General features: G+C 43.9%; 1 protein-coding gene across 10 annotated transcripts in view; it reads left to right on the top strand.

Annotated features, from left to right (window-relative positions):
- LOC134339494 (adhesion G protein-coupled receptor L1-like) overlaps positions 1-26,202 on the top strand; it is a 666,897-nt gene that overhangs the window by 382,933 nt on the left and 257,762 nt on the right. For all 10 annotated transcript variants that reach the window (XM_063036065.1, XM_063036054.1, XM_063036056.1 and 7 more), the window contains one exon: positions 7,598-7,811. In XM_063036065.1, the coding sequence (XP_062892135.1) occupies positions 7,598-7,811 (214 nt within the window). The remainder of the gene's footprint in view (positions 1-7,597; positions 7,812-26,202) is intronic.

Below are 26,202 nucleotides of genomic sequence, written 5' to 3' on the forward strand. Positions count from 1 at the left end.
ACAACCTTCGGGTCGCTAGTCGAATGCCTTAACCACTTGGCTACGTGCCCACATGGGTTAAGGAAGGGTGTATAATATGGAGAAATGAGGTTACGGCTAGAAAACTAATGTGTAAATGGAAAGACGGCTATAGAAGTCTCCTGTGTTTAAAAGACATTTAGACAGGGACTGGAAAGGTAAGGGCCAAGCTCAGGTAAATGGGACTAGCTCAGGTAGAAAACTTGGCCAGCATGGGTAATTTGGGCCGAATGGCTTGTTTCATTTGAATACTCTATGCCCCTATGAGCACTCATACATGAAACACAGAAAGTCAGAATGCAGGTGCATCAAGTAATTAGAAAAGTAAATGGAACATTGGCCTTGTTGGTAAGTCATACAGGGTGAGCACTGGTGAGACCATGCCTGCAGTACTGCTCACAGATCTGGTCTCCTTATCGGAGGCTGCTCACTGAGGAGCATCACGTTGACTCCTGGTGGAGTAACCTGTGAGTGAAGGTTGATTTGGAGAGCCTGTGTATATTGAAGCTTAGAGGTCCGGGAGGTGTTCTCACTGAAACATAAGACTCTGAGCATATTTGACAAGGTTGATATTTCCCCTCAGAAGAAAATTTTGACTGGAAAGTATAATATCAGCGTGCAAGGTTTTCCATTTAAGGTGGAGACATGAAAAAATTCCTCTCGCAGGAGACTGTGAACCATTTGGAATTCTTCACTTCAGAGACTTATGAACTTTGAATTATTGAATATAATCCAGACCAAAGATATGAACAATAGGCAGGGAAATGAAGATGAGCCAAGATCCGACCAAAACTGGCCTCATTGATTAGCAAAGCAGACTCGAGATTCATCAAGATTGACTTCTGATCCGACTTCACATGTCCTCATTTTCCTAAAACCCACCTCTTTGACCAAGCATCGTGATCTCTAGTTTCAGTTTTGTTTGCTCTAATGAAGCTCCTTGTGACGTTCCACAGTATTAAAAATGTTGAATACATGTGAAATATTGATGCTGGGTCTATCAGCTTACACAAATAGAGGCACATCCTCTCCCTTGTGCCCTCAGATACATACTGTATATACACACACAGCCTTTAAACAAGGACAAATGCAAATCAGATGCTAACCTCTAAAGTTACCCCTCAATTTCTACCATTCCAAAGTTCAAAGTTAATTTGTTATCAAAGTACGTATATGCCACCATATACAAACCTGAGATTAATTTCCTTGCAGGCATACACAGTAGACAAAGAAATACATTAGATTCAGTGAAAATCTACACACAAGCAAAGACTGACAAATCAACGTGCAAAAGAAGGCAAACTGTTCAACCACAATAAATAAATAATACTGAGAACATGAGTTGTTGAGTCTTTGGAAGTGAGTCCATAGGTGGTGGAATCAGTTCAGCGTTGAGGTGAGTGGAGTTATCCACACTGATACACTGATACTGATTGTTGAAGAGCTCCTGAACCTGGTGGTGTGGGACCTAGGCTCCTGCACCTCCTTCCTGATGGAGACAGAGGGAGCATGGATTGAATGGTGGAGGTGCTTCAAAGTTCAAAAGTTCAAAGTACATCTATTATCAAAGTATATATAAATTATACAACTTTGAGATTTGCCTCCTTGCAGGCAGCCACAAAACAAGAAGCCTGCCAGAACCCATTAAAAAAAGACTTAACACCCAGAGCGCAGAGAGAGAAAAAGCACAGATTGTGCAAGCAATGGCATTCAGCATGAAAGTGAGTCCATAGACACGAAGCCTGGGGCGACCAGAGCAGGATCAGTGCTGCAGAGAGCGCCGAGCAGAGCAGGCCCAACCCTTGCCTCCAGTCCCGAAACCCTGTCTTTTCAGTCCACCCAGCCCAGCGTTTAAATCAGCTAACCATCGGGCTGTGGCAGTGCCCGTTGTAGATGTGCTCACCGGCGGGGAGAGTCTTTCCCCGTGATGGACTGCGCTGTATCCACCACCTCTTGTAGCTATTTTTCGCAGGATTCCCGATCATCATCCAAGGTGCCTCTTTGTGTGGAAAAAAAATGACTCACCATTCTTCCTGTTCTCGCAGAAAGATCCATCATCATTTTGTTTAACTCAGCAAAACTGTGTTTTGGTCTCTGACCTCCCTTTTAATCAGAGATGGATGCTTACTAAATACATTAGGTGAGAGGAAATCCGTGAAATAGCCCATTCTCAAGTTGAGGAAACACTTCATAAAACAATGTGTGGAAATGAAATTCAGCACAGCACGGAGCAGTGAGGGAACAAAGAGAGTTGTCAGCTGAGAGCCATCAAACATTCAGCAATGGTCACTGCCCACAATCGAGAGGAATGAGAATGAAACAGCAGACAATGGAGTGGGGTGGGCCAAGGGGTTGGCAGGATTTGTTACAGGGAGCAGTATGGGGTATGTTGTTTGTACGTTGAAGAGTGTGGAGTGTATCAGTGTTACAGTGAGGATGTGGGGAGTATCAATTACAATGAGGGCTGTGAGGTACATGAGCATTACAGTGAGGGGTTGGGGTATCTGAGTTACAGTGAGGGTGGGCGGTATAAATAAATAAAGGCATCCGTTAGTCTTGCGAGACCATGGATCTGCGCCTGGAAAGTCTTCCAGGGCGCAGGCCTGGGCAAGGTTGTGTGGAAGACCAGCAGTTGCCCATGCTGCAAGTCTCCCCTCTCCACGACACTGATGTTGTCCAAGGGAAGGGCATTAGGACCCATACAGCTTGGCACCAGTGTCGTCGCAGAGCAATGTGTGATTAAGTGCCTCGCTCAAGGACACAACACGTTCCCTCGGCTGGGGCTCAAACTCACGACCTTCAGGTCGCTAGTCCAATGCCTTAACCATTTGGCCACATGCCCACACAGGTGGGAAGTATATGAGTGTGACAATGAGGGTAAGATGTATCATTGGGGACTCGAGTCACCCCAATCACAAACTGTTCCAGTTGCTACCATCCGGGAAATGGTACCGCATCATTAAAGCCAGGACCAACAGACTCCAGGACAGCTTCTTCCACCAGGCCATCAGACTGATTAATTCACGCTGATACAATTGTATTTCTATGCTATATTGACTGTCCTGTTGCACATACTATTTATTGCAAGTTACTATAAATTGCACGTTGCACATTTAGACGGAGACGTAAAGATTTTTACTCCTCGTGTATGTGAAGGATGTAAGAGATCATTTCAATTCAGATTCAAATATCAGATTGTTGTACTGAGTAGTGGGATGTAACAGTTACAGTGAGGAGTGTGTAGTGAGTCAGTGTTAAGTGAGGAGCGCAGGGTGTGAAACTGTGACAGTGAGGGGTCTGGGCGATATCACTGGAGGTGTGCCTGGTGTAATATAGTGTTACAAGTAGAGGTGTTGGGTGTATCAGTTGTCTAAATTAAGAAGGTTATAAGGCATTAATTGCGAAAGACTGAGCGGTACCAACTACTCATTGCATGTGGTAAAACGTAGCATAAAATCAATGTTCCATTTCAAAATGAAAGGAAAATATTGTTTAGATCTCTGAAATGTTCTGGATATTCCCTATCTGAGTGCCAAACGACATCACCAACAGGCTTAAATCAAGGTCCAGGATTTAGGCCTCAGTGCTCAGCTTCACATTGCCCTACCTGGAGCCGGCCCTCTGCTAGCTTCAGGTCTGTTTATGATCAGTCTGGGCCCACCTCCCACCCAAAGGCTAAGCCAGGCCTGCCTGTTCCGGCAGTGTCTGGGGCCCATTAATCTGAGCCTTGCCACAGGCCCGTCTTGCTTTGTTTCCTTGTTCCAATCCATCAGGGCCTGTTCAGCCCTTAGATTGCAAATCTTTCCTCTCTCTCTGCCTGATTGATTGAACTTGTCAGTGTCTCCTGAACACTTTTATTTTTCATTTTCACATGGCCTGCTTCATTCTAGCGCTGCCATTCCTAAGCCCTCTGCAGTTCTGCACCGATTAAGCACAGTCTCTGAGGAACAGGTTATTGTATTCATGGAGATGCTTTTTCATAGCTAAGAGCAGAGTGAAGGATTTTTACTGGTCCTGTTGTGGAGTGACTGTTACCAGATTGGGCGACATGGGCTCATTTGGTCTGTTACCATGCTGTATCTCTTAAAAAAAGATGTCTCTTCTCCTCCTGCCTCAGGATTTGCAAGAGAGCAGTTTTGTGATTGCTTTTACTGGTCAACCTCTTTTTAAAAATACCCACCAACATAAATCCTCGTTGCTTGTGGTGTACTCAATAGTTAAGTACTATGTGAGTAATCCTGTATATGTTCCTGTTGTTGTCTGTAAGGGGTTTGTACATTCTCCACGTGACCGTGTGTGTTTCCTCCGGGTGCTCTGATTTCCTCCCACAGAGCAAAGACGTTGGTAGGTTGATTGATCATAATAGATTGTCCCGTGATTAGGCTGGGGTGAAATTAGTGGGTTACTGGATGGCACGACTCAAAGGCCTGTGAGGGCTGATTCCGCGCTGTATCTCAATAGGACATTAAAAAAAGGCATCCGTTAGTCTTGTGAGACCATGGATCTGCGCCTGGAAAGTCTTCACTCTCCAGGGCGCAGGCCTGGGCAAGGTTGTACGGAAGTCCAGCAGTTTGCCCATGCTGCAAGTCTCCCCTCTCCACGACACCAATGTTGTCCAAGGGAAGGGCATTAGGACCCATACAGCTTGGCACCAGTGTCGTCGCAGAGCAACGCTCAAAGACACAACACGTTCCCTCGGCTGGGGCTCGAATTCACGACCTTCAGGTAGCTAGTCCAATGCCTTAACCACTTGGCCACGTGCCCACACCAATAGAACATAGAAATTTACAGCACATTACAGGCCCTTCGGCCCACAATGTTGTGCCGACCATGTAACCTGCTCAATAAAAAAAATATTGTTTGATTAAGCATTAAATAATTCATTACAGGTTATATGTATAAATATATAAATTTCATACGTCATCACGCTACCACATGATGCGTGTGCACCTCACTTAAAGTACAGATGAAGCTACAACACATAAATTGCTAATGATGCAACCTGTGAATTAATTGATTTTCAATGTCTTTACATCTATCTCTGTCCCAGCACTTCATCAACACACTCTTTGCCGCATAATTCCCTGCTTCTATTTTCCTCCGTCTGTTACTATACCAACACTAGCAGTACCCTTGTCTCTGGCTCAGAACATTAGAACATTCAAGAGTCAATGAAAATCTAAAAGACTGAAAATCTTTTGTCTCTCCTCACACTCTCATGCTTGCTTGTCCCGATTTCTTTTACATTCCATTTATTTTTTCTCTCTGTCCAGCCTTCTCTGTCAACTCTCTCCTAATTTCAAACTGTTTAATATTCGGACTTTTAATCACCATTTCTGCAGTTAATAATTCGAACTCTCAGCATGCAGGATCTCAACTCCAAACATCAGCTGTTCCATTCCCCTCCAAAGATGCTTCCTGACCTGCTAAGTTTCTCCAGCATTTTGTTTACTGCTTCCGAACTCTCAGCTGATCGGGCAGCACCTGTGAGGGAGAAAGCAATGTAATGTTTCAGGTCCTAGGATCTATATTCTTTTTATGTTACACCCTCAGTCCTATTGATTAGCGAAGGGACTGCTCAAGGTACCAAGGGTAATATGGGTAAAACCATGGATTTTCAAGATAGGTTGCTTACCAACTCATTAAATGCAGAACACAATTCTTAGTTCTTTGTAAAGAGTCCCTTGGGCTACAAAGATTTGGATGGGCTATAAAACTCTCAAATCTCTGAAATTCATGGATGTTCACTTGGAAAATCTGCTTAAGTCCAAGGTCCCATAATCCTTCAGCCTGGCTCCACTTTGACTTACATATATCAAACGTTCTGTCTCCAGGTTACGGACACCCCACATTCAAGCAAGCTCCCATCATATTATTAAATTCAAGGATCTGATGTCCGAACATATCTTTATTCCTATGAATGGCAGAGCTAAGTTTCTTCTCCCTCCGCACTTTCAGTAATTGCCCTTTCTTATCAGTCTTATTTATATGCTTGTAATGTCATTTATTACAATACTGAGAAGGTATGGTTATCATACTGATTCCCACCATCGGGGAGAAGCTACAGGAGCCTGAAGACACACACACTCAATGTTTTAGAAACAACCTCTTCCCCTCTGCTATCAGATTCCTGAACGGTCTGTGAACGCCACCTAACTATTCCTGATTTGCAAAAAAATTGTCAATAAATTTGTAACTTAATTTGTTTTACGTCTCGGACATTTCATGGCATATCTCTGTGATAATTACCCTGAGTCTGACCGTATCGAATGATTTTTGTGTATTTTCCAAATTAATGGACACAAGCTAACTTACTGATTCTGTAAAAAGCAAAACCCATTTGTTACTCAGAGACAGCCCATATACTGTAAACTAAAATGTTACATTCTGAAAGAATTTTATCTAATATATATATTCGGATGAATTTTTGCTGGCTGCTCATTGAGGACCTTGTTCCACAGACTCTCCACTCTTTCATTGAAATCTTGCTTCTATGGGTTAGTTTTAAATGAAGGGTGAGCCATGATCTAAGATTCTGCTATTCTTAAATCATCTAAGATCATAATTCACAATTAAATGAACTGCCTGCTCATAGTCCCAGCCACGCTCTATTTTTGTTTTGTTATCCAGTGCATTGGTATTCCCAAATCAGCTCTCAACCTTCCCTTTCCTCAGGAAGGTTATCAGTAATTAGTTTATTAGTGTCATATGTTCCGAAATACAGTGAAAATATTTTGTTTGCATGCTGTGCTGTCAAATTATTCCATAAGTAAGTACAGTGAGGTAGTAGAAAAGTAAAAAGCACTAACAGAGTGCAGGATATGTTAGTTACAGAGAAAGTGCAATGTAGGCAGCTAATACATTGCAAGGAATACGATGAGGTAGATTGAAAGATTCATCTTTATCATGCAAGAGATTTATAACACTAGATGAGAAGCTGTCACTGAACCTGGTGGCACATGTTCTCGTGCTACTGAAGGTACCTGTATGTGTGGTAAACATAGAAATATAGAAAATAGGTGCAGGAGTAGGCCATTCGGCCCTTCGAGCCTGCACCACCATTCAGTACGATCATGGCTGATCATCCAACTCAGAACCCTGTACCTGCCTTCTCTCCATACCCCCTGATCCCTTTAGCTACAAGGGCCATATCTAACTCAAGATATGGTCGCAGCGATGCAAAAGGCGATGCTTCAAAAAGGCTGCGTCTATCATTAAGAATCCCGATCACCCAGGACATGCCCTCCTCTCATTGCTACCGTGAAGGAGGAGATACAGGAGCCTGAAGACATACACTCAACAATTCAGGAACAGCTTCTTCCCCTATGGCATCAGATTTCTGAATGGACAATTCTGAATGGTCTTTTTTCCCTTTTTTGCATTACTTATTTGATTTATATATACTCCCTATTGTAATTTATAGTTTTTATTATTATGCACTGCATTGTACTGCTGCCACGAAACAACAAATTTCACGACATATGCCGGTGTTATTAAACCTGATCCTGATTAGGATCTAAAGTCAGGTGCTACAAGGAGCTTTAAAGGTCTCAAGGTGTTTTCTCTGCTTCCTCCCCAGGTTTGAGTCGGGCTGCCTTGCCATTTGGTCTGATGCGCCGGGAGCTGGCGTGTGAAGGGTACCCCATCGAGCTGCGGTGCCCGGGGAGCGACGTCATAATGATCGAGAGCGCCAACTATGGGCGGACTGACAACAAGATCTGCGACGCCGACCTCTTCCAGATGGAGAACGTCGAGTGTTACCTTCCCGACACCTTCAAGATCATGTCACAAAGGTAGGACAGTGGTTGCAAGATCTGGTCGCGTGCCCGGCTATAAATGAGGCCCAAGAACATTGTGCTGAGTCCTTTTCAGTTGCATTAAGTTTTTTGATGTTCTATCTCGCTTCAGACCAAACAGCTAGACCTCAGATGAAGCAGGGATAGTCAGAATGATACAAAATGCATAACAACTTTATATGGTCCCTATTTCAATATTATTAACCTGGTCTGCATTAATGTTGGTAGCTTAAAATTGCTGCTTGCAGAAGTAAATAAATAGAGACATTGCTATCTGCAGGACAACACACATGAAATTGAGGACTAGAATATAAAAGCAAGTATGTAATGTTGAGATTTTATAAAGCACTGGTGAGGCCTCACTTGGAGTATTATGTGCAGTTTTGGGCCCCTTATCTTAGAAAGGATGTGCTGAAACTGGAGAGGGTTCAAAGGGGGTTCACAAACATGATTCCAGGTTTGAATGACTTGTCATTTGAAGGGTGTCTGATGGCCCTGGGGCTGTATTCACTGGAGTTCAGAAGAATTAGAGATGACCTCATTGAAATAATGGAATGGTGAAAGGCCTTGACAGAGTGGACATGGAAAGGATGTTTCCTATGGTAGGACAGTCTCAGACCAGAGGACACAGCCTCAGAGTAGAAGGGCATCCTCTTAGAACGGAGATGAGGAGAAATTTGCTTAGCCAGAAAGTGGTGAATCTGTGGAATTCTTTGACACAGGCAGCTGTGGAGGCCAAGTCCTTATGTATATTTAAAGCAGAGGTCAATAGATTCTTGATTGGTCAGGGCATGAAGGCAGGGGAAAATTGGATCAGCCATGACGAAATGGCGGAGCGGAATCAATGAGTGAAATGGCCTAATTCTGCTCCTATACCTTATGGTGTTATGGAAATACTGAAGGAACTCAGCAGGCCAGGCAGCGTCTAAGGAAAAGAATAAACAGTGAATGTTCCGGGCCAAGGCACTTCATCAGGATTGGGAAGGAAGGGGGAGGAGGTCAGAAAAAGGTGGTGGGAAAGAAAGGAGGACAAGGTAGAAGGTGATAGGTGAAGCTAGGTGGGTGGGGGAGAAGCTGGGAGGTGATAGCTGGAAAAAGTAAAGTAATCTGAAAGGAGAGGAGAGTGAACCCTGGGAGAAAGGTAAGGTGGAGGGGCAAAAGGGGGAGGTGATAAGCAGGTGAAGAGAAGAGATAAGAGGCCCAAGTGCGGAATTGAAGCGTGAATAGTGAGGTGGGGGTGGGGGGGAAGAAATTAACCTGAAATTGGAGAAATCGATGTTCATGCCATCAGGTTGGAGGCTACCCAGATGGAGTATGAAGTTTTGCTCCTCCAACCTGAGAGTGGCCTCATCATGGCAGAAGAAGAGGCCACGGACTGACATGCCAGAACAAGAATATGGATAGGAATTAAAATGGTTGGCAACTAGCAAATCCCACTTTTTGCAATGGAAGAGAAATGCTTGACAAAGCAGTCCCCAAATTTACGTTGGGTATCACCTGTGTAAAGGAGGCCACATCGTGAGCACAAGATACAATAGATGACCCTAAAAGATTCACAGGTGAAGTGTTGCTTCACCTGGAGGAACTAGTTGTGGCCCTGCATGGAGGTGAGGAAGCAAGTGTAGCAGCACTTTTGGCACTTGCAGGGATGTACTGGATGGAGATTAGTGGGAAGGGATGAAAGGACGAGGGAATCACTGAGTGAGCGATCCCTGTGGAAAGCTGAGTGGGAGAGAGGTAAAGATGCGTTTTGGTGGTACGGTCCCATTAATGGTGCTGGCAGTTGTGGAAAATGATATGTTGGATGTGGAGGTTCATGGAGTGGTAGGTGAGGACAAAAGGAGCTCTATCCCTGTTAAGATGGGATGAGCACAGAAATATCTGGGAAATGGAGGCTATGCAGATGAGGGCAGCATCAATGGTGGAGGAAGGGACACTCTTTTCTTTGAAGGAGGACATCTCTGATCTCCTGGAAAGGTAAGACTCATCCTGGGAACAGGTGCGGTGGAGACGAAGGAACTGAGAAAAGGGAATAGAATTTTTACAGGAGATAGGGTATATTCATAATATCACGTTCCTGAACTGTACTGTATTCCCTGTTCTATAGCGTCTCCAAGAATTTCAATTATAACATACATTTGAGGTGAACAAGGAAGGTTTGAGAGAGATGTGTGGGACAAGGCTTTTTATGCAGAGAGTGGTAGATGCCTGGAGCAGGCTGCCGGGGTGGTGGTGGATGCAGATGCAATAGCGTCATTTAAGGGACTTTTAGATGGTCACATGAAGATGCAGAGAATGGAGCGATATGGATCATGTGCAGGCAGAAGAGATTTAGCTAAATTTGGTTTCATGTTGGCATAGATATGATGAGCTGATAGGCTTGTTCCTGCATTGTAGTGTTCTATGTACTATGTTAAAATCAGTATTTTCAACCTTGCCTGATGTGCTTTGGCGATCCCAAGTGAACTGGCATTAATAAAGCTGTATCTGTTGACATCCAACTGAAGATCTCCTCAACTTTGGAGCTCTATGCACAGTGCAATGAGGCCCTCTGGTTAATCTGCTCATGCCTTCAGAGCATTTCGCAGTTCTGCAAACAGCATGCATTCCTTCCCCAAAACTGCGGACTTTTCTCGCTCGACATTGGCCGCATAGTGATGCTTTGTGCCGAGCCTTTTACCTCAGACTCTTGTTTGTGGCAGCCTCTTGTGAAACTCTGAGCTGTTCAGACAGCTCACCCTGACTGAGTCCGCTGACCAGTTTACTCCTTTGTCTCACTGGTCTACTTCTCAACCTGTGGTCACCTCAGAGTTCCTGCAATCAATAACTTCTCTCTTAGTACCTCACTGCCACAACTTGCTTCACTTCATCACACACAGTTAGACAGATGCGATCCCTTACTCTCCGATAGCTGAACATGAGCACCATGACTTCATGACCCTTCAAGTGCTCCCTTTATGCTTCCTTAGTTATGCCTTTTTTTAATATTATCCACCCTCACGTCCAGAGATAGAGTACTCTCCATCCCTGCTACACTGCTCCATCATTACACTGCGAGGCGTCATATTTCATTTTCCGTTCAAAAGAGATGTTGGAGTCATTGAGTCGTACACCAGAGAAACAGGCCCCTCATCTCAACTGGTCCATGCTAACCAGATGTCAATCTAGGCTATTCCCATTTTGCCCTCTAAATCTTTCCTATTCAACTACCTGTCCGTCCATTTTAAATGTTATTAAAATAATCCAGTGCTGGGAAATGTATGACAATGCATTTTAGTAAAAGGAACAATAGTGCATTATCTAAATGGGGAGAAGGTTCAAACATCAGAGGTGCAGAGGGACTTCAAAGTCCAGATTAATTTACAGATTGAGTCTGTGGTAAAGAAGGCAAATGCAATGTTGGCATTTATTTTAAGGGGAATAGAATATAAAAGCAAGCAGATAATACTGAGCCTTTATAAGATACTAGTAAGGCCACGCTTGGAGTATTGTCAACAGTTTTGGGCCCCATATCTCAGAAAGGATGTGTTGTCATTGAAGAGAGTCCAGAGGAGGTTTACGAGGATGATTCTGGAAATGATGGGGTTAACATGTGAGGAGCTTTTGGCAGCTTTGGGCCTGTACTCACTGGAATTTAGAAGAATGCAGGGTATCTCATTGAAACCTGCCGAATGTTGAAAGGACTAGATTGGGTGGATATGGAGAGGATCTTTCCTATGGTGGGAGTATTTAGAACTAAAGGGAACAACCTCAAAATTGAGGGACGACCTTTTAGAAAGGATTCAAGGAGGAATTTTTTTAGCCGGACAGTAGTGAATCTGTGGAACGCTCTGCCACAGACTGTGGTGGGGGCCAAGTCCATGGGTATACTTAAGGTGGAAGTTGATCATTTCCTGATCAGTCAGGGCATCAAAGGATATGGTGAGAAGGCAGATGTATGGGGTTGAGTGGAATCTGGGATCAGCCATGATGGAATGGCGGAGCAGCCATGTCAGGCTGAATGGCGTAATTCTGCTCCTATGTCTTATGGTCTTATAACTGCCTCAACAACTTCCTCTGACCACTCATTCTACTGTGGTAAACAAGTTGCCCCTCAGTTTCCTACTAAATCACCTTGCACCTTAAACCTACAGTATTCCCTCTAGTTTTTGATGCCCTAATCCTAGGAAAAAACTGTACTCACCTTAACTATGCCCTTCATTATTTTATACAGCTATGTTAGTTTCTTAACATACAACATTCATGATCTTCAGAAAAGCTACTGTCCTAGTTTATCCCGGGAAAATTTGAGCTTAGCAGTAAATGAAAAGCAAAAATCTGCAGATGCTCAAAACCTGAGACAAAAACTGAAAATCCTGGAAAAACTCATCAGGTCAGGTGCCATCTGTGGAGAGAGAAATAGTCTATGACTCATAACAAAACCTCTGTCATAACTGAGAAAGAGAGAGATACAAGTTAGTTTTTCATTAAGAGGAAAGGTGTGGGAGGACTGTGTATTACAAATAGAATTTCTGTGATAGGACAAATTGAACAGTCTTTAATGGGAATAATTGACAGCATGTTAAGCTACTGGAACTGTGCAGTGTGTTGTTAATGGTAAAGTGATGGGATTTAACCTGGAAGGCTAGACTTACACGTAGGGGATAGAATATAAAACATAAAAAATGAAATTCTGGAAAAAGACTCATGAAGTCATACAGCAACCGTGGAGAGAGAAACAGTTATGTTTCAGATGAGGAACCTTCCATTCATACACCCATAGAATCTACAAGAACATTGTATTGAAATACAGGTAGTTGATGATTGTGAAGGTTCTCTGCACTGGAGACAAAGGGCTCTGTGAAACAGAACTGCGATGGTACAGTGGCATAACAGAAGAGAGAGGACTGTAGCACATTGCTTATTTATATAATTAATGCTGATATCGTGCTGGTAAGTGCTGAGTTGGCAGAAATATGATTTAAATTTAAGTAAGGGATGGAAGTTTGCACAGGCACAATAATTAAAGAGGCAGTGACTTTGCTTTGAAAAAATAGACGGTCAAGCAGAAGAAATGACATAGAGCACTCAATGTACCAGATTTTTCTCTCAGTATAAGAACTGCCTATCTGGATTCTAGTCTATTTTTCTCCACTATTTTGCCTTTGAAACAAATCCTTTGGGTCAAACATCTGGGCATCTGTCCCCAGACCAGAACAAGAGGCAACTGTCAGGGAGCTCTCTGGATTTTGGGAAACACATCAGCAAAGCAAGTCCCCAAAAACAGCAGTGAAGTATGACCAGATGAGGTCTCTGGAGATAAAGCAGAACTTGCTGGAAATGTTCAGCAGGTCAGGCAGCACAATCTGTTTAGAAATGTTGTTTAAGAAGTAAACTAATGATCAGTCCACCAGGGACAACTCCAATGCAAATCTTGGGCACAGTGCCAAGAGATCATCTAATGTTCAGCTGAGGGAGCAACCCAACTCTTTGTGTCTGATATGAAGGATGGAACTCTGGCTGTGACAAATTCGATATCAGACTAGACACTGTGGTCTTATCCAGCGGTCCCCAACCACCGGGCTGCGGACCGGTACCAGGCCGCAAGGCATGCGCTACCAGGCCACGAGGAAACGATTCGATTTGGCGATATGAGTCAGCTGCACCTTTCCTCATTCCCTGTCACGGACACTGTTGAGCTTGAACGCACGCGAGCGCATTACGCATGCGTCATCCATGTCAGAGCAGGAAGGAGATCAACTCCTCGAGCTTGCAGATGATGGTGGGTTGAAAAGTATGTTTGACATAACATCTCTGCCGGCATTCTGGATCAAAGTCAAGGCTACATATCCTGAGATAGACACGGAAGCACTGAAAACGTTGCTTCCATTTCCAACATATATCTTTGCTATGAATGCAACGAAAACTAAATTGCAGAATAGACTGGACATAAGGAACCCATTCGAGTATCGCTGTCTCCCATCACCCCTCGATAGGACCGTCTTGCTGCAGGAGAACAAGTATTCAGCCCAGGGCTCCCACTGATTCAACGATATTGGTGCATTGCAATGATTTTATATGTTCATACAAGGAAAATATGTGCTGCGTGTTTAATATCCAAACGTTACTTAAAATGTTATGATGCTATTGACTTATAAGTGACTTATATAACCATATAACAATTACAGCATGGATACAGGACACCTCTGCCCTTCTAGTCCGTGCCGAACACTACCCTCACCTCGTCCCACTGACCTGCACTCATTCCAAAACCCTCCATTCCTTTCCTGTCCATATGCCTATCCAATTTTTCTTTAAATGATAATATCAAACCTGCCTCTACCACTTCTACTGGAAGTTCGTTCAACACTTACTTCAAGCTCCCCTGTCCTCCCCTGATAATTGACTTATCGCTATATTCATGCGAGGAACATATGCGCTGTGTATTTAATATTAAATTCGTTAGATAAACACTTTTAGAAACGAAATTGAGTGTATTAGCCACTTATCACCTATATTCAGGTCATGACTAACACCCCCCCCCCGGAACAGAATCACCAAAAACAATTTGCGGAAAAGAAATCGGCACGAACGCGCATGCGCACTGGTACCCGCGCAAGGCTTCATGGTCATTGTAGTCTTTCTTGGGGTAAACAATGTATTTGACCTGCTACTCTTGTCCGTTGGCAACCGTTACCCCCCACCCCCCGGTCGGCCGGTCCGCAAGAATATTATCAATATGAAACCGGTCCACTGTGCAAAAAAGGTTGGGGACCCCTGGTCTTATCCAACAGCAATTTGTTTGGCCTTGAGGTGCTGACAACCTCCGTATTAGTCTACATGAATTTCTTCAGTTGATTCTAAGGGAGAATGTGATATGAACTAGAAGATGGTGAACAATTTTAGGTGCAAGTTCTTCATCCTACACTCTGTGAAGATTTTCCACACAAAACACTTCCACTTAGCATGAATACGGATTCACTGTATCACTTCCAGTTCGCCTGCCTTTAGATGAGATTTCCGATGCAGTTGCTCCCCTTCAGGACATGCTCAGGGAGCATCCACACATCCCAACAGGTGCAAAAAGCAGATCACAATTATATCCTATCCTGTTCCTTCCTTTCCTCACCTTTCACTCTTCCCCTTATCCCTCTCTCCTTCAATTGCTCTATCTCTATTCCAAATCCCCCATCCCTTCCCCTATTCTCCAATCCCCTTTTCCTCCCCCCTTCTTTCACCACCTCACCCATTTTCTCCATTGTCCTGCTTTCTGTCTCCATTCCTATCTTAACTCTCCCCCATCCACCCAGACCCTTCCCCATCCCAACATGTCTCTTACCCTTCACCCCTCTTTCCCATTTTCTCCCTGCCCTCCCTTCTTCTCCACACACCCATTTCCCCTTCCTCCTCACACACTCTCACCATCTTCACCTCAGCCCTCTTCACAACCTCACCACCCCTCTTGCCTTCCAAACCACCCATACCAGCAATCTGAGAAGAAGGATGATGTACTGACCAACTAAGTTGTCTGACAGCCTCAGCGTCTGTGGTAATACGTGGGCTTTGATCAATATGTTGTCTGAGCTAAACCTCAAGTGCAATCAACAGAGCAAAACTTGCCAATAGATCAATACAAAATGCATCAATCAGTGCAGACCATTCGTTATACCTTGGCGCCAACTAAACAGGTTGGGAACGTCTGCTGGCGGTGCTTTGCAGATGTGACATGACCTGTGGTCTGAGTGATGTTGAATCCAATCAATAACACTAGTGGGCCAAGATGTTCCGAAACCCACTTCCTCTTGGGATGTTTGTAAGGTTAATCGAGGCTAATTGAAACACAAAAGATTCTGCAGATGCTAGAAACTTTGAGCGACACACACAAAATACCGGAGGAACTTAGGAAGTCAGGCAGCACCTAAGGAAGGGAATAATCAATTAATATTTGGGGCCAAGATCCTTTATCCAGGACTTGAAAAGAAGGGGGTAGAAGCCAGAATAAGAAAGTGTCAGGAGGGGAGGAGTACAAGCTGGCTGATAGGAGGTGAGACCAAGTGTGGAGGAAGATGGTTGTTGAGGGGGGAATGAAGTGAGAAGTCAGGAGGGAATCACTGAGAGAGATAAAGGCCTGAAGAGGAAGGAATCTAATGGAAGATAGTGAACTATGTAATAAAAGAAGGCTGAAAGGAACCAGAGCAAATTATAGGCGGGTGAGGAGAAGAGAAGGGGTGAGAAGGTAATCAGGAAGGGGAATTGTGAAAGAGAGAAGCAGGGAGGAGGAAGAAATTTCCAGAAGTTAGAGAAATCAATGTTCATGCCGTCAGGTTGGACATTATCCAGACGGTATGTGAGATGTTTGAGCTTCCTGGGCTAAAGAAGGAGACAGACTCTTCACACTGCAGCTTCCAGGGAGAATGGGTCGAATCACTGCTGCATCACCGGCTGATATCGCGTGGGAGTGGGGAGGCTACTGCCCAAGATCGAAGTAAGCTGCAGGGAAAATTAGTCAGCTCCATCAGGGGTACTATCCATAGTTTCCAAGACGCCTTCAAGGAGTGATGCCTCAAAAGGGCAATATCCATCATTAAGGAACCCCACCACCCAGGGCATACCCTCTTCTCACTGTTACCATCAGGAAGAAGACACACGTTCAGCGATTCAGGAACAGCTTCTTTCCCCCTGCCATCCATTTTCTGAATGATCACTAAATCCATGAACACTACCTCATTACTTTTTTTTAATATGTGTTTTTGCACTGTTTATTTAATTTAACCATTTGATACACGTACTGTATATACTGTATACTTGCTGTATGTCAGTTTTTTCCCCTGTATTATCACATACTGCATTGTACTGCAAGGTCAACAACTTTCACCACATATGCCAGGATATTAAACCTGATTCTGATTCTGATAGACAGAGGCACTGTTGAATCTCGCTCCACCCCACTGTTTCAGAAATTGTACCCTTTCTTCTGGATCCCTCTCCTACTTTGCAGATTTCTTGTTTTTTATATTTAAGTGCTTAGCATCAGTGTGTCTGTCACCTCGTTGTGTGAAAAGATGAGTGATATTCCAACACTTTTCAGTATTTTACACTTGCGTAAGATTACGATCCTTCTTCTGGCCCCGTTGATAAATTTGAATTTTGCCACCCCCTTGTTAATTTTTGAAGCTGATAAGGGTACAGGACTCATGGTTATTAATTTGGATGTACCTCAAGTCACTTAGTTGTACTACCTCAGTTATAGCACCCATCGACGATTTAAATGACGAGATAAAGTGGACATGGAGAGAAGTTTCCAATAGCTGAAGTGTCTAGGACAAGAGGACACAGCCTCGGAACAGCAGTACGTCCCTTCATAACAGAGATGAGGAGGAAATTTTTTAGCCAGAGGCTGATGAATCTGTGGAATTCATTGCCATGGTTGGCTGTGGAGGCCAAGTCATTAGGTATACTTAAAGTAGAGGTTGATAAGTTCTTGATTAGTAAGGGAGTCAAAGGTTAGATTGTGAGAACACTCAGTCCTCTTTTATTGTCATTTAGAAATACATACATGCATTAAGAAATGATACAATGTTCCTCCAGAGTGATATCACAGAAAACAGGACAAACCAAAGACTAACACTGACAGAACCACATAATTATAACATATAGTTACAGCAGTGCAAAAACAATATCATATTTTGATAAAGAACAGACCATGGGCACGGTAAAAAAAAAGTCTCAAGTCCCGATCGACTCCCGAGTCCCTGATAGCAGGTGGCAAAAGGGAAAAGCTCCCTGCCATAAACCTCCAAGGCACCGACAACTGCCGATGCCTTGGAAGCAGCCAACCACAGCCAACACCAAGTCCATCCATCTGAAAACTTCAAGCCTCCGACCAGCTTCTCCGATACAGCCTCCCGAGCGCCATCCTCTGCCGAGCGCCTTCGGCCTAGCCCCAGCCGCTGAAGCAAGCAAAGCCGAGGATTTGGGGCCTTCTGCTCCGGAGATTCTGGTTACCATACAGTAGCAGCGGCAGCGAAGTGGGCACGGAGAGAAAGTAGGAGAATGAGGTTGAGAGGGGAATAAATTGGCTATAATCAGATGATGGGGCAGACTCAATCGGCCAAAGCAGCTTTCAACTATCAGTCTTCTGAACCAGCATGGATAGCTTCACCCATCTCAACATTGAACTAATTCCACAACCTATGGACTCACTTTCAAGGACTAAACAATTCACGTTCCTAGTACTACTTATTTACTTATTTCATTTTTTGTTAATGTTCCTAACTGGTCTTCTTTTGCACATTGATTGTTTGAACTTTGACAAATTGCCTAATTCTGCTTCTGTGTATTATGGTCTTATTCAGTATTCTATTTCCTTGTCATATGTTCCATCCTTCTGAAAGTGAGGAGACAAACACTGCATATTTTCCAGAACCCTCTAGGATAAAAGTCTTACTTGTTCTTCCTTATTGCAGCATGGAAGGGAGCCAACTGGCCCATCAACTCCATTGCAGCTCCCGCCACTTCAATCCCGTCAGTCCCATTCTCCTGTCAAACTACAAGTTATTCTCTCTCTCACATGCCCCATCCCCACCGCTTTTGGTTCTTTTTCCTGAGGGGGAAACTTACTGCAGGTATGAGAGGAAACCAGATACCCAGCAGAAACACAACACAGTCACAGGAAGAAGGTACAAACACAATGAGTTAGCACCCAAGATCAGGATCAAATTTGGGAAGCAGGACTCTGGACCTGTGAAGCAACACTGAATAGTTCCTACTTAGTAGAGGTCCCATCATCTCCACCTTTCCAGGACCCATACATCGAATGATTTCACAAGGTACTCCTTTTAAAGTTATCCATCCTTTTCTTAACACATGGAAAGAGCCAAGACCTTCAGCCCAACAAGTCTTTCCATTTCAAAGTTCAAAGTAAATTTTATTATTAAAGTACATATATGTCACCATATACAACCCTGAGATTCATTTTCTTGTGGGCATACTCAACAAACCTACAGAATAATAACTACAATAGAATCAACAGAAGACCATCCAACTAGGGCATTCAACCAGTGTGTAGAAGCCAGCAAACTGTGCAAATCCAAAAAGAAGAAGCAATAATGTGAATAGATAAGCAATAAATAGCATGAACAAGTCCTTGAAAGTGAGTCCATTGGTTTTGGGAACATTTCAGTGATGGATAAGTGAAGTTGAGTGTCATTATCCCCTTTGTTCAAGAGCTTGATGTTTAAGGGTTAGTAACTGTTCCTGAACCTGTGAGTCCTGAGGCTCTTATACCTTCTTCCTGATGGCAGCAGTGAGAAGAGGCCATGCCCTGGGTGGTGATGGTCCCTAATGATAGATGGAGCTTTCCTGTGACAGCATTTCATGTAGGTGTGCTCAATGGTTGAGAGGCTTGAGGCCCAAATTCCCATTTAGACTGATCTCTCATTTACAATCTCCCCATATTCTCATCAACTGCCCACCTTCTACCCCCACCCCCAGATTCTACCATGCACTGTCACACCAGAGGCAATTTGCAGATGCCAGTTAACTTTCTAACTCACACATCTTTGGGATGTGGGAGGAAAACGGATCTCATTCCCTTAGTTTCTCCATACACTTTGATGCCTTTTGTGTCTAAGAATTTTATTTACGCATCTCCTTCGTAAATATGTTCAGCATCTTAGCTTCCACAGGCCTCCGCAGTGGGGGGTTCTCCTCACCTGTATCCCTTACCCTGTAGCCTCACACCTGTAATCTCTTGCTTGAGACCACTCAGCTAGAAGAAACTTCCTCCTTGTATCCAGGTTGAAGCTCTGAAAGAAACTTGTAACATTTCAGTGAAACCCGGCTTCTTAGCTTTAATGAATATCAACAATCTGTCCTCATGTAACAGTCTTCAGCTCCCAATGATCAGTTGAGTAAACTTCCACTGCACTCCCTTTATGGCAAATAAATCCTTTCATAGATAAGGAGACTAATACTCCAGGGGTGATCTTACCACTTGCTTCTAACTTAAAATCCTCTGTCTTCAGCCAATTTTTACATTCTCTTGGTCTGATGTCTGTGTTTTAGGCGTGTGTCCAGAATACAACACCACACACCTTCCGTCACAGAACTGCATCTGCCATTTACCTGCCCGTTCTCCCAGCTATTTCTGCCCTTTGATGTTTGCCATTTGCTTTAATTTATTATTATTAGCTATTTTTGATGTTTTCTTTTGATATCTGAGTCCAGGCTGATTATTTTTCTGGTTATGATCAAACTTGATATAAGTATTCACACCCTCCAGCCTGCCTTGCCATGTATTTGATACATTCTAAAATCAGAGAACAGATTTTATAAACTGTGGACAGAGTGGTGAAGCAGAGGTTTGTCCTGCTTGTCTTCAGCAGTCAGAGCAGTGAGTACAACAGGTAGGATGCCATTACATTGCTATACAATATACTAGTGAGATCTCACTTGGAGTCAAACAACAGGAATTCTGCAGATGCTGGAAATTCAAGCAACACACATCAAAGTTGCTGGTGAACGCAGCAGGCCAAGCAGCATCTATAGGAAGAGGCGCAGTCGACGTTTCAGGCCGAGACCCTTCGTCAGGACTAACTGAAGGAAGAGTGAGTAAGGGATTTGAAAGCTGGAGGGGGAGGGGGAGATGCAAAATGATAGGAGAAGACAGGAGGGGGAGGGATAGAGCCGAGAGCTGGACAGGTGATAGGCAAAAGGGGATACGAGAGGATCATGGGACAGGAGGTCCAGGAAGAAAGATGGGGGGGGTGGTGACCCAGAGGATGGGCAAGAGGTATATTCAGAGGGACAGAGGGAGAAAAAGGAGAGTGAGAGAAAGAATGTGTGCATAAAAATGAGTAACAGATGGGGTACGAGGGGGAGGTGGGGCCTAGCGGAAGTTAGAGAAGTCAATGTTCATGCCATCAGGTTGGAGGCTACCCAGACGGAATATAAGGTGTTGTTCCTCCAACCTGAGTGTGGCTTCATCTTTACAGTAGAGGAGGCCGTGGATAGACATGTCAGAATGGGAATGGGATGTGGAATTAAAATGTGTGGCCACTGGGAGATCCTGCTTTCTCTGGCGGACAGAGCGTAGATGTTCAGCAAAGCGGTCTCCCAGTCTGCGTCGGGTCTCGCCAATATATAAAAGGCCACATCGGGAGCACCGGACGCAGTATATCACCCCAGTCGACTCACAGGTGAAGTGATGCCTCACCTGGAAGGACTGTTTGGGACCCTGAATGGTGGTAAGGGAGGAAGTGTAAGGGCATGTGTAGCACTTGTTCCGCTTACACGGATAAGTGCCAGGAGGGAGATCAGTGGGGAGGGATGGGGGGGACGAATGGACAAGGGAGTTGTGTAGGGAGCGATCCCTGCGGAATGCAAAGAGAGGGGGGGAGGGAAAGATGTGCTTAGTGGTGGGATCTCACTTGGAGTATTGTGTGCAGTTCTGGCCACCTAGCTATAGGAAGGCTGGAAAGGGTGAAGAAACGATTCACGAGGTTGTTCCTGAGATTGAAGGGTTTGAAGAGTAACAGGACAGGCTGAGATAATTTTCTTTGAGTGTAGAAGATTGAGGGGTGACTTTATAGAGATACATGAGGAGCATAGATAAGTCACAGTCTTTTTCTTAACAGGATAGCAGAGTCTAAAACTAGAGACAAAGGTAAAAAGTGAAAGGGGATAGGTTTAAATGAGACTTGGGAGGCAATATTTTCAGGCAGAGGTTTTTCAGAGTGCAGGGTACTAAAACACAGAGAGATTATCAGACTGTAGATGAGACGAGGGTTTGGGGAAAGGGGTAGAAAATTGGAAACTAGCTGCAATGTTATCGAGCAGCGGAACAGGCTTGATTCCAAATATCCAACTCCAGTTCTCGCCTCATATGTCCTAAATCCTGATTTTATTATAAAAGAACCCTGCAACCAGTTTATTACCCAGCATTTGGTCAGTGCACATACATGCACCAAATTCCCAGCTGTGCTTTCTGCCAAGTATTTCTATAGTGATTGTCTGATGACAATCTCAGATCTGTCCTTGCCTTTTGTGTTTATTTTGTGATTTATTGAACTGTTCAGGAACAGTGTTAATCCCTCAACCATCAGGATCTTGAACCAGAGGGGATAACTTCACTCAGCACCACCTTTATTGAACTGCTCCAACAACCTATGGACTCACCTTCAAAGTCTCTTCATCTCATGTTCTCAATACCTATTGCTTAATAATTCATTATTTTTCTCTACCTTTTTGCAGTTGCACGTGTCTTTTGCACGTTTGTTGTTTGTCCGTCCAGTTGGGTCCATCTTGATTCTGTTATGTTTCATGCATTTACTGTGAATGCCTGCAAAAAAAGACACGCGGGGTTGTATATGGCAATAGGTATATGCTTTGATAAGTATATGTGTTAGCGCGTGGCCAAGTGGTTAAGGCGTTGGTCTAGTGATCTGAAGGTTGCTAGTTCGAGCCTCAGCTGAGGCAGCGTGTTGTGTCCTTGAGCAAGGCACTTAACCACACATTGCTCTGCGATGACACCGGTGCCAAGCTGTATCGGCCCTAGTGCCCTTCCCTTGGACAACATCGGTGGTGTGGAGAGGGGAGACTTGCAGCATGGGCAACTGCCGGTCTTCCATACAACCTTGCCCAGGCCTGCGCCCTGGAAACCTTCCAAGGCGCAAATCCATGGTCTCACGAGACTAACGGATGCTTGCCTATGCTTTGATAATAAATTTACTTTGAACTTCGAACTACCCAGGATTTGATATATAACCAATATATATAATTATGCCTAATTATATATCTTTTGACAAAGGGTTTCCCTTTCACACATCATTGAGTCTAGTTAGCACAGGTCCCCTTTTTAAAATTAATGTGAATACTTATAGACACTCCTTGGATATACATTCTCATTCTCCTTGAGTATCCATGATGAAAACGCTTGCTTACCAGCATTGCCTGCCATCAACTAGTTAGTGAAGAGTAATTAGTTGCTCTTCATTTTGTTACCTTCGGGTCTCAGAAGATCGATCACACCAGGCGCACAATGAGAAATCACGTCATTGACACATTGATATATCAAACAGTTTGGTCACTGATCAATCACAGGCCTCGTGCATTGTTCTCCCACTGACTGGTTGCAGGGTGCAGCCGCTGATTGCTTGTGTTGTTTGCTCTGTGCTCCAGTGCATTATTCACTCACAACATCACATTGTTCTGAATTCCCCGAACAGTGGGGCTTAACAAGAGTTGGATACAGCATTTATTGAAAGGAAGCTGAAGGGCTACAAAGTTGCTTAAGTGCTAAGGATGTTAATTTAAAAGCAATCAAGTCGCAAATAAAATCTAGCAGATGCTGGAAATTTGAAATTAAAAGAAAGAAAATGCTGGAAACTTTTAGTAGGTCAGACAGCACCTGTAGAGCCGGAAGCACAGATAATGTTTACAGATGACCTTTCTTCGGAAGTTCTACTTTTAGTATTCACTGTTCGTAACTCAGAAATGGTATTCAGTGCTAAGGTACGATTTGCAAAATAGAAGTGTAATTGTGGTATAGTTGCAAAGGAATTCACAAATTATTAAAAACTGTGACAAGGTTTGAAGAACCATGAAAGTGCGAAGCACTGGGCTTGTTTCTAGAGAAACAGAATTGAAAAGCAAAGGAGTTCTGTTAAACTTGTATTAAAATTTGGCCTTCAACCTGTACCATAACTCTATATCTCCGTCTGACCTGCTGAGTGCTTCCAGTATTTTTTTTTGTTTTTATTTCAGATGTCCAACATTGGTAGTTTATTAAAAAAGTTTTAGTCGAAGTCGAATTTATTACCATATGCACAAATACACATGACCACAGATGCAATGAATATGTTACTTGCAACAACATCACAGGTAGACACCATCATACATTTTACTGAGATAAGGCGTGGAACAGACTCTTCCATCCCTTTGAGCCACGCTGCCCAACAAGCCCCGATTTAATCCTAACCTAATCACAGGACAGGTTATAATGACCAATTGACCTACCAACTGCTACATCTTTGTACCGTGGGAGGGAACTAGGGCACCATGGGTCATGGGGAGAAGGTACAAACTCCTTACAGGCAGTGGCGGTAATTGAAACCAGGTCACATATGCAGCATTCACAAGAAAAACATAAATTGAACATAAATTATACAGATTTTTTACAAGAAAGAACACAATTAGAACCAACACTAAGTCCATTGTGGAGAGTGGTCAGAATGTAAGGCTATCACTTTGACTGAGGGAGTTGCATTAATTTGTGTTGGGGAAGTAGGATAAGTACAGGAGGAACAGAAATATAACATGATTTATGAACATAATTAGCACACTGGGAGAGTATTCCCTCAGACTTTTAACACAACAGCATAGTCCTGATGAGCCAAAGAGCCTGTTTTTTTCTGATTTAGATTGAATGTCATTTAACTTTGCAGACTTTGCAAGCTTTATGCAGGATATTTCATAATGATTTTTCTTGGGTTAATGACCCTTGATCCTCCAAGGGGTCCACAATCTTGTCGGAGGGTTTGGAGGCCTGTGTGCCTCAATGACCCAGAGAGTGATGTTGACTAGAGTCAGGGCCTTGTGCCTTGACTTTTGGCAGGGTCACACATGCCAAACAAGTGAAAGGGCAAAGGTCAGACTCAGAGTGGTCCAGCGGTCCTCCAGGCTGGGGGATTGAGCTCAGGGCTAACAACCCTGACTGGTCAAAAAACAATTGATATGGAAATAGCAAGGAAGATTCCTTCTATACAGACAGAGATGGAGGACCTTCATTGCTGCCCTAAATGCCAGTGGCGTAATGGGCAGTAATTAAGTAATAACTCTTGATGATAATGGCCATATTATCATGCAGATGTGGAGATGAGCCTATTAAGATCCTCACACCATACCACATGGCACTAATTCCATTTTGTGTGAACGTAGAACTCAAGGCTGCAATGCACCAATTGGCCCAACGCAGTTAATCCCAAATGTACTTTAACACATGCTACAAAACACACCCACGCACACTCATGTGAACTCCAACATCAACTGCGTAAACACCTGAAACACGCTTACAAATTGCTTACCGAAGCACAAAAAAGGGATCAGGTAATATGCAAATGTGTGAAAGCACACCCACATGGGATAGATCCACAGCAGCATCAGTGGGCAGAAGCGCTCGTGGACATGTTATAGTTTGGTTGCTTTTGCAGCTGAGCAGGGAGAAGCTCATAAAACAAGTGCCTACAGTGAGTCCACAGAGGATTGAAGGCGAGTCAGACAGATTGAGTGCCAGGAGAGGTCATGTTATATTCAGCCCCTTGATGCTCCAGTTGAGAGAGCAGTGGTGTTCAGGAAGGCTGAGGTAGCTACACCTGTGGAGGAGAGGCCTGCTCGAGGGTCCCTGCGGGAGCAGTCTTGTTTGGTTCAGCTTTCTGAGGCATGACTCGCCCCTGAATGACTGGAAATGGAATTTCGATTCATTTCGTGCTGCAGTTTGCTTTTACAGTGAGGCCTCGAGGGACGGCAGAGCGATGAAAACAATGGAATCGATCTTTTTTATTCCTAACGATATCTTCACTTCCTTTAACAAATGTCACTGCGCCTCGCAATGATACACAGTGTGGAAAGTTGATATCTGAACCTATTTCGTTCTCTCCCCATTATATTAGATCTGTTGTCTGAACAAAGATTGAGAACCTTGTGAACATTAATGTGGCATGGCTGTCCTGTGTTGATGCATTTTCATCAGGCAGTCTTCATGCATGTGTAGACACGTCCCCATTCTGCAGCCTGCCTTCCCCACCTCCACTCCTGCTGTGGTATTCTCCAGTCATGAGCCCCTCAAACCACTGCTGTGGCCCCACTCCCCTTTCCATTGTTAAATATTTTAAAGATTAGCTTCATTTGTCACATGCACATTGAAACACTGAAAGGCACCCTTTGTGTCGATGTTCAACGTGGTCTGAAGATGCGCTGGGGGCAGTTTGCAAGTGTGCTAATGCTTGCCAACGCCAACATAGCATGCCCTCAACTTACTAACCCTAATCCATCTTTGGAATGTGAGAGGAAACTGGAGCACCCGGAGGAAATCCTTGTGGTCACGGGGAGAACGTACAAACTCCTTACAAGCAGCAGTGGGAATTGAACCCAGGTCACTGGTACTGTAAAGCATTGTGTTAACCGCTAAACTGGTTTAAATAGGTGTCACTGTGGGCTGAAGGGCCTGTTTCTGTGCGGTACTCTTCTCTAAATACTTCGCCATGATTCTATGTATTCAATTGAATTATTCGTCTCTAAGTTTAAAACTTTTATAATGCTATAACTTTCAACTTTAAATGCTGTAAATTGTTACATTAGCCAATATGCTACGATGCCACTGTGGTTACTCGTCCATAGACCCTTCTCCCAC

Source organism: Mobula hypostoma, chromosome 29 (genome assembly GCF_963921235.1).
Source record: "Mobula hypostoma chromosome 29, sMobHyp1.1, whole genome shotgun sequence".
Classification (NCBI taxonomy): domain Eukaryota; kingdom Metazoa; phylum Chordata; class Chondrichthyes; order Myliobatiformes; family Myliobatidae; genus Mobula; species Mobula hypostoma.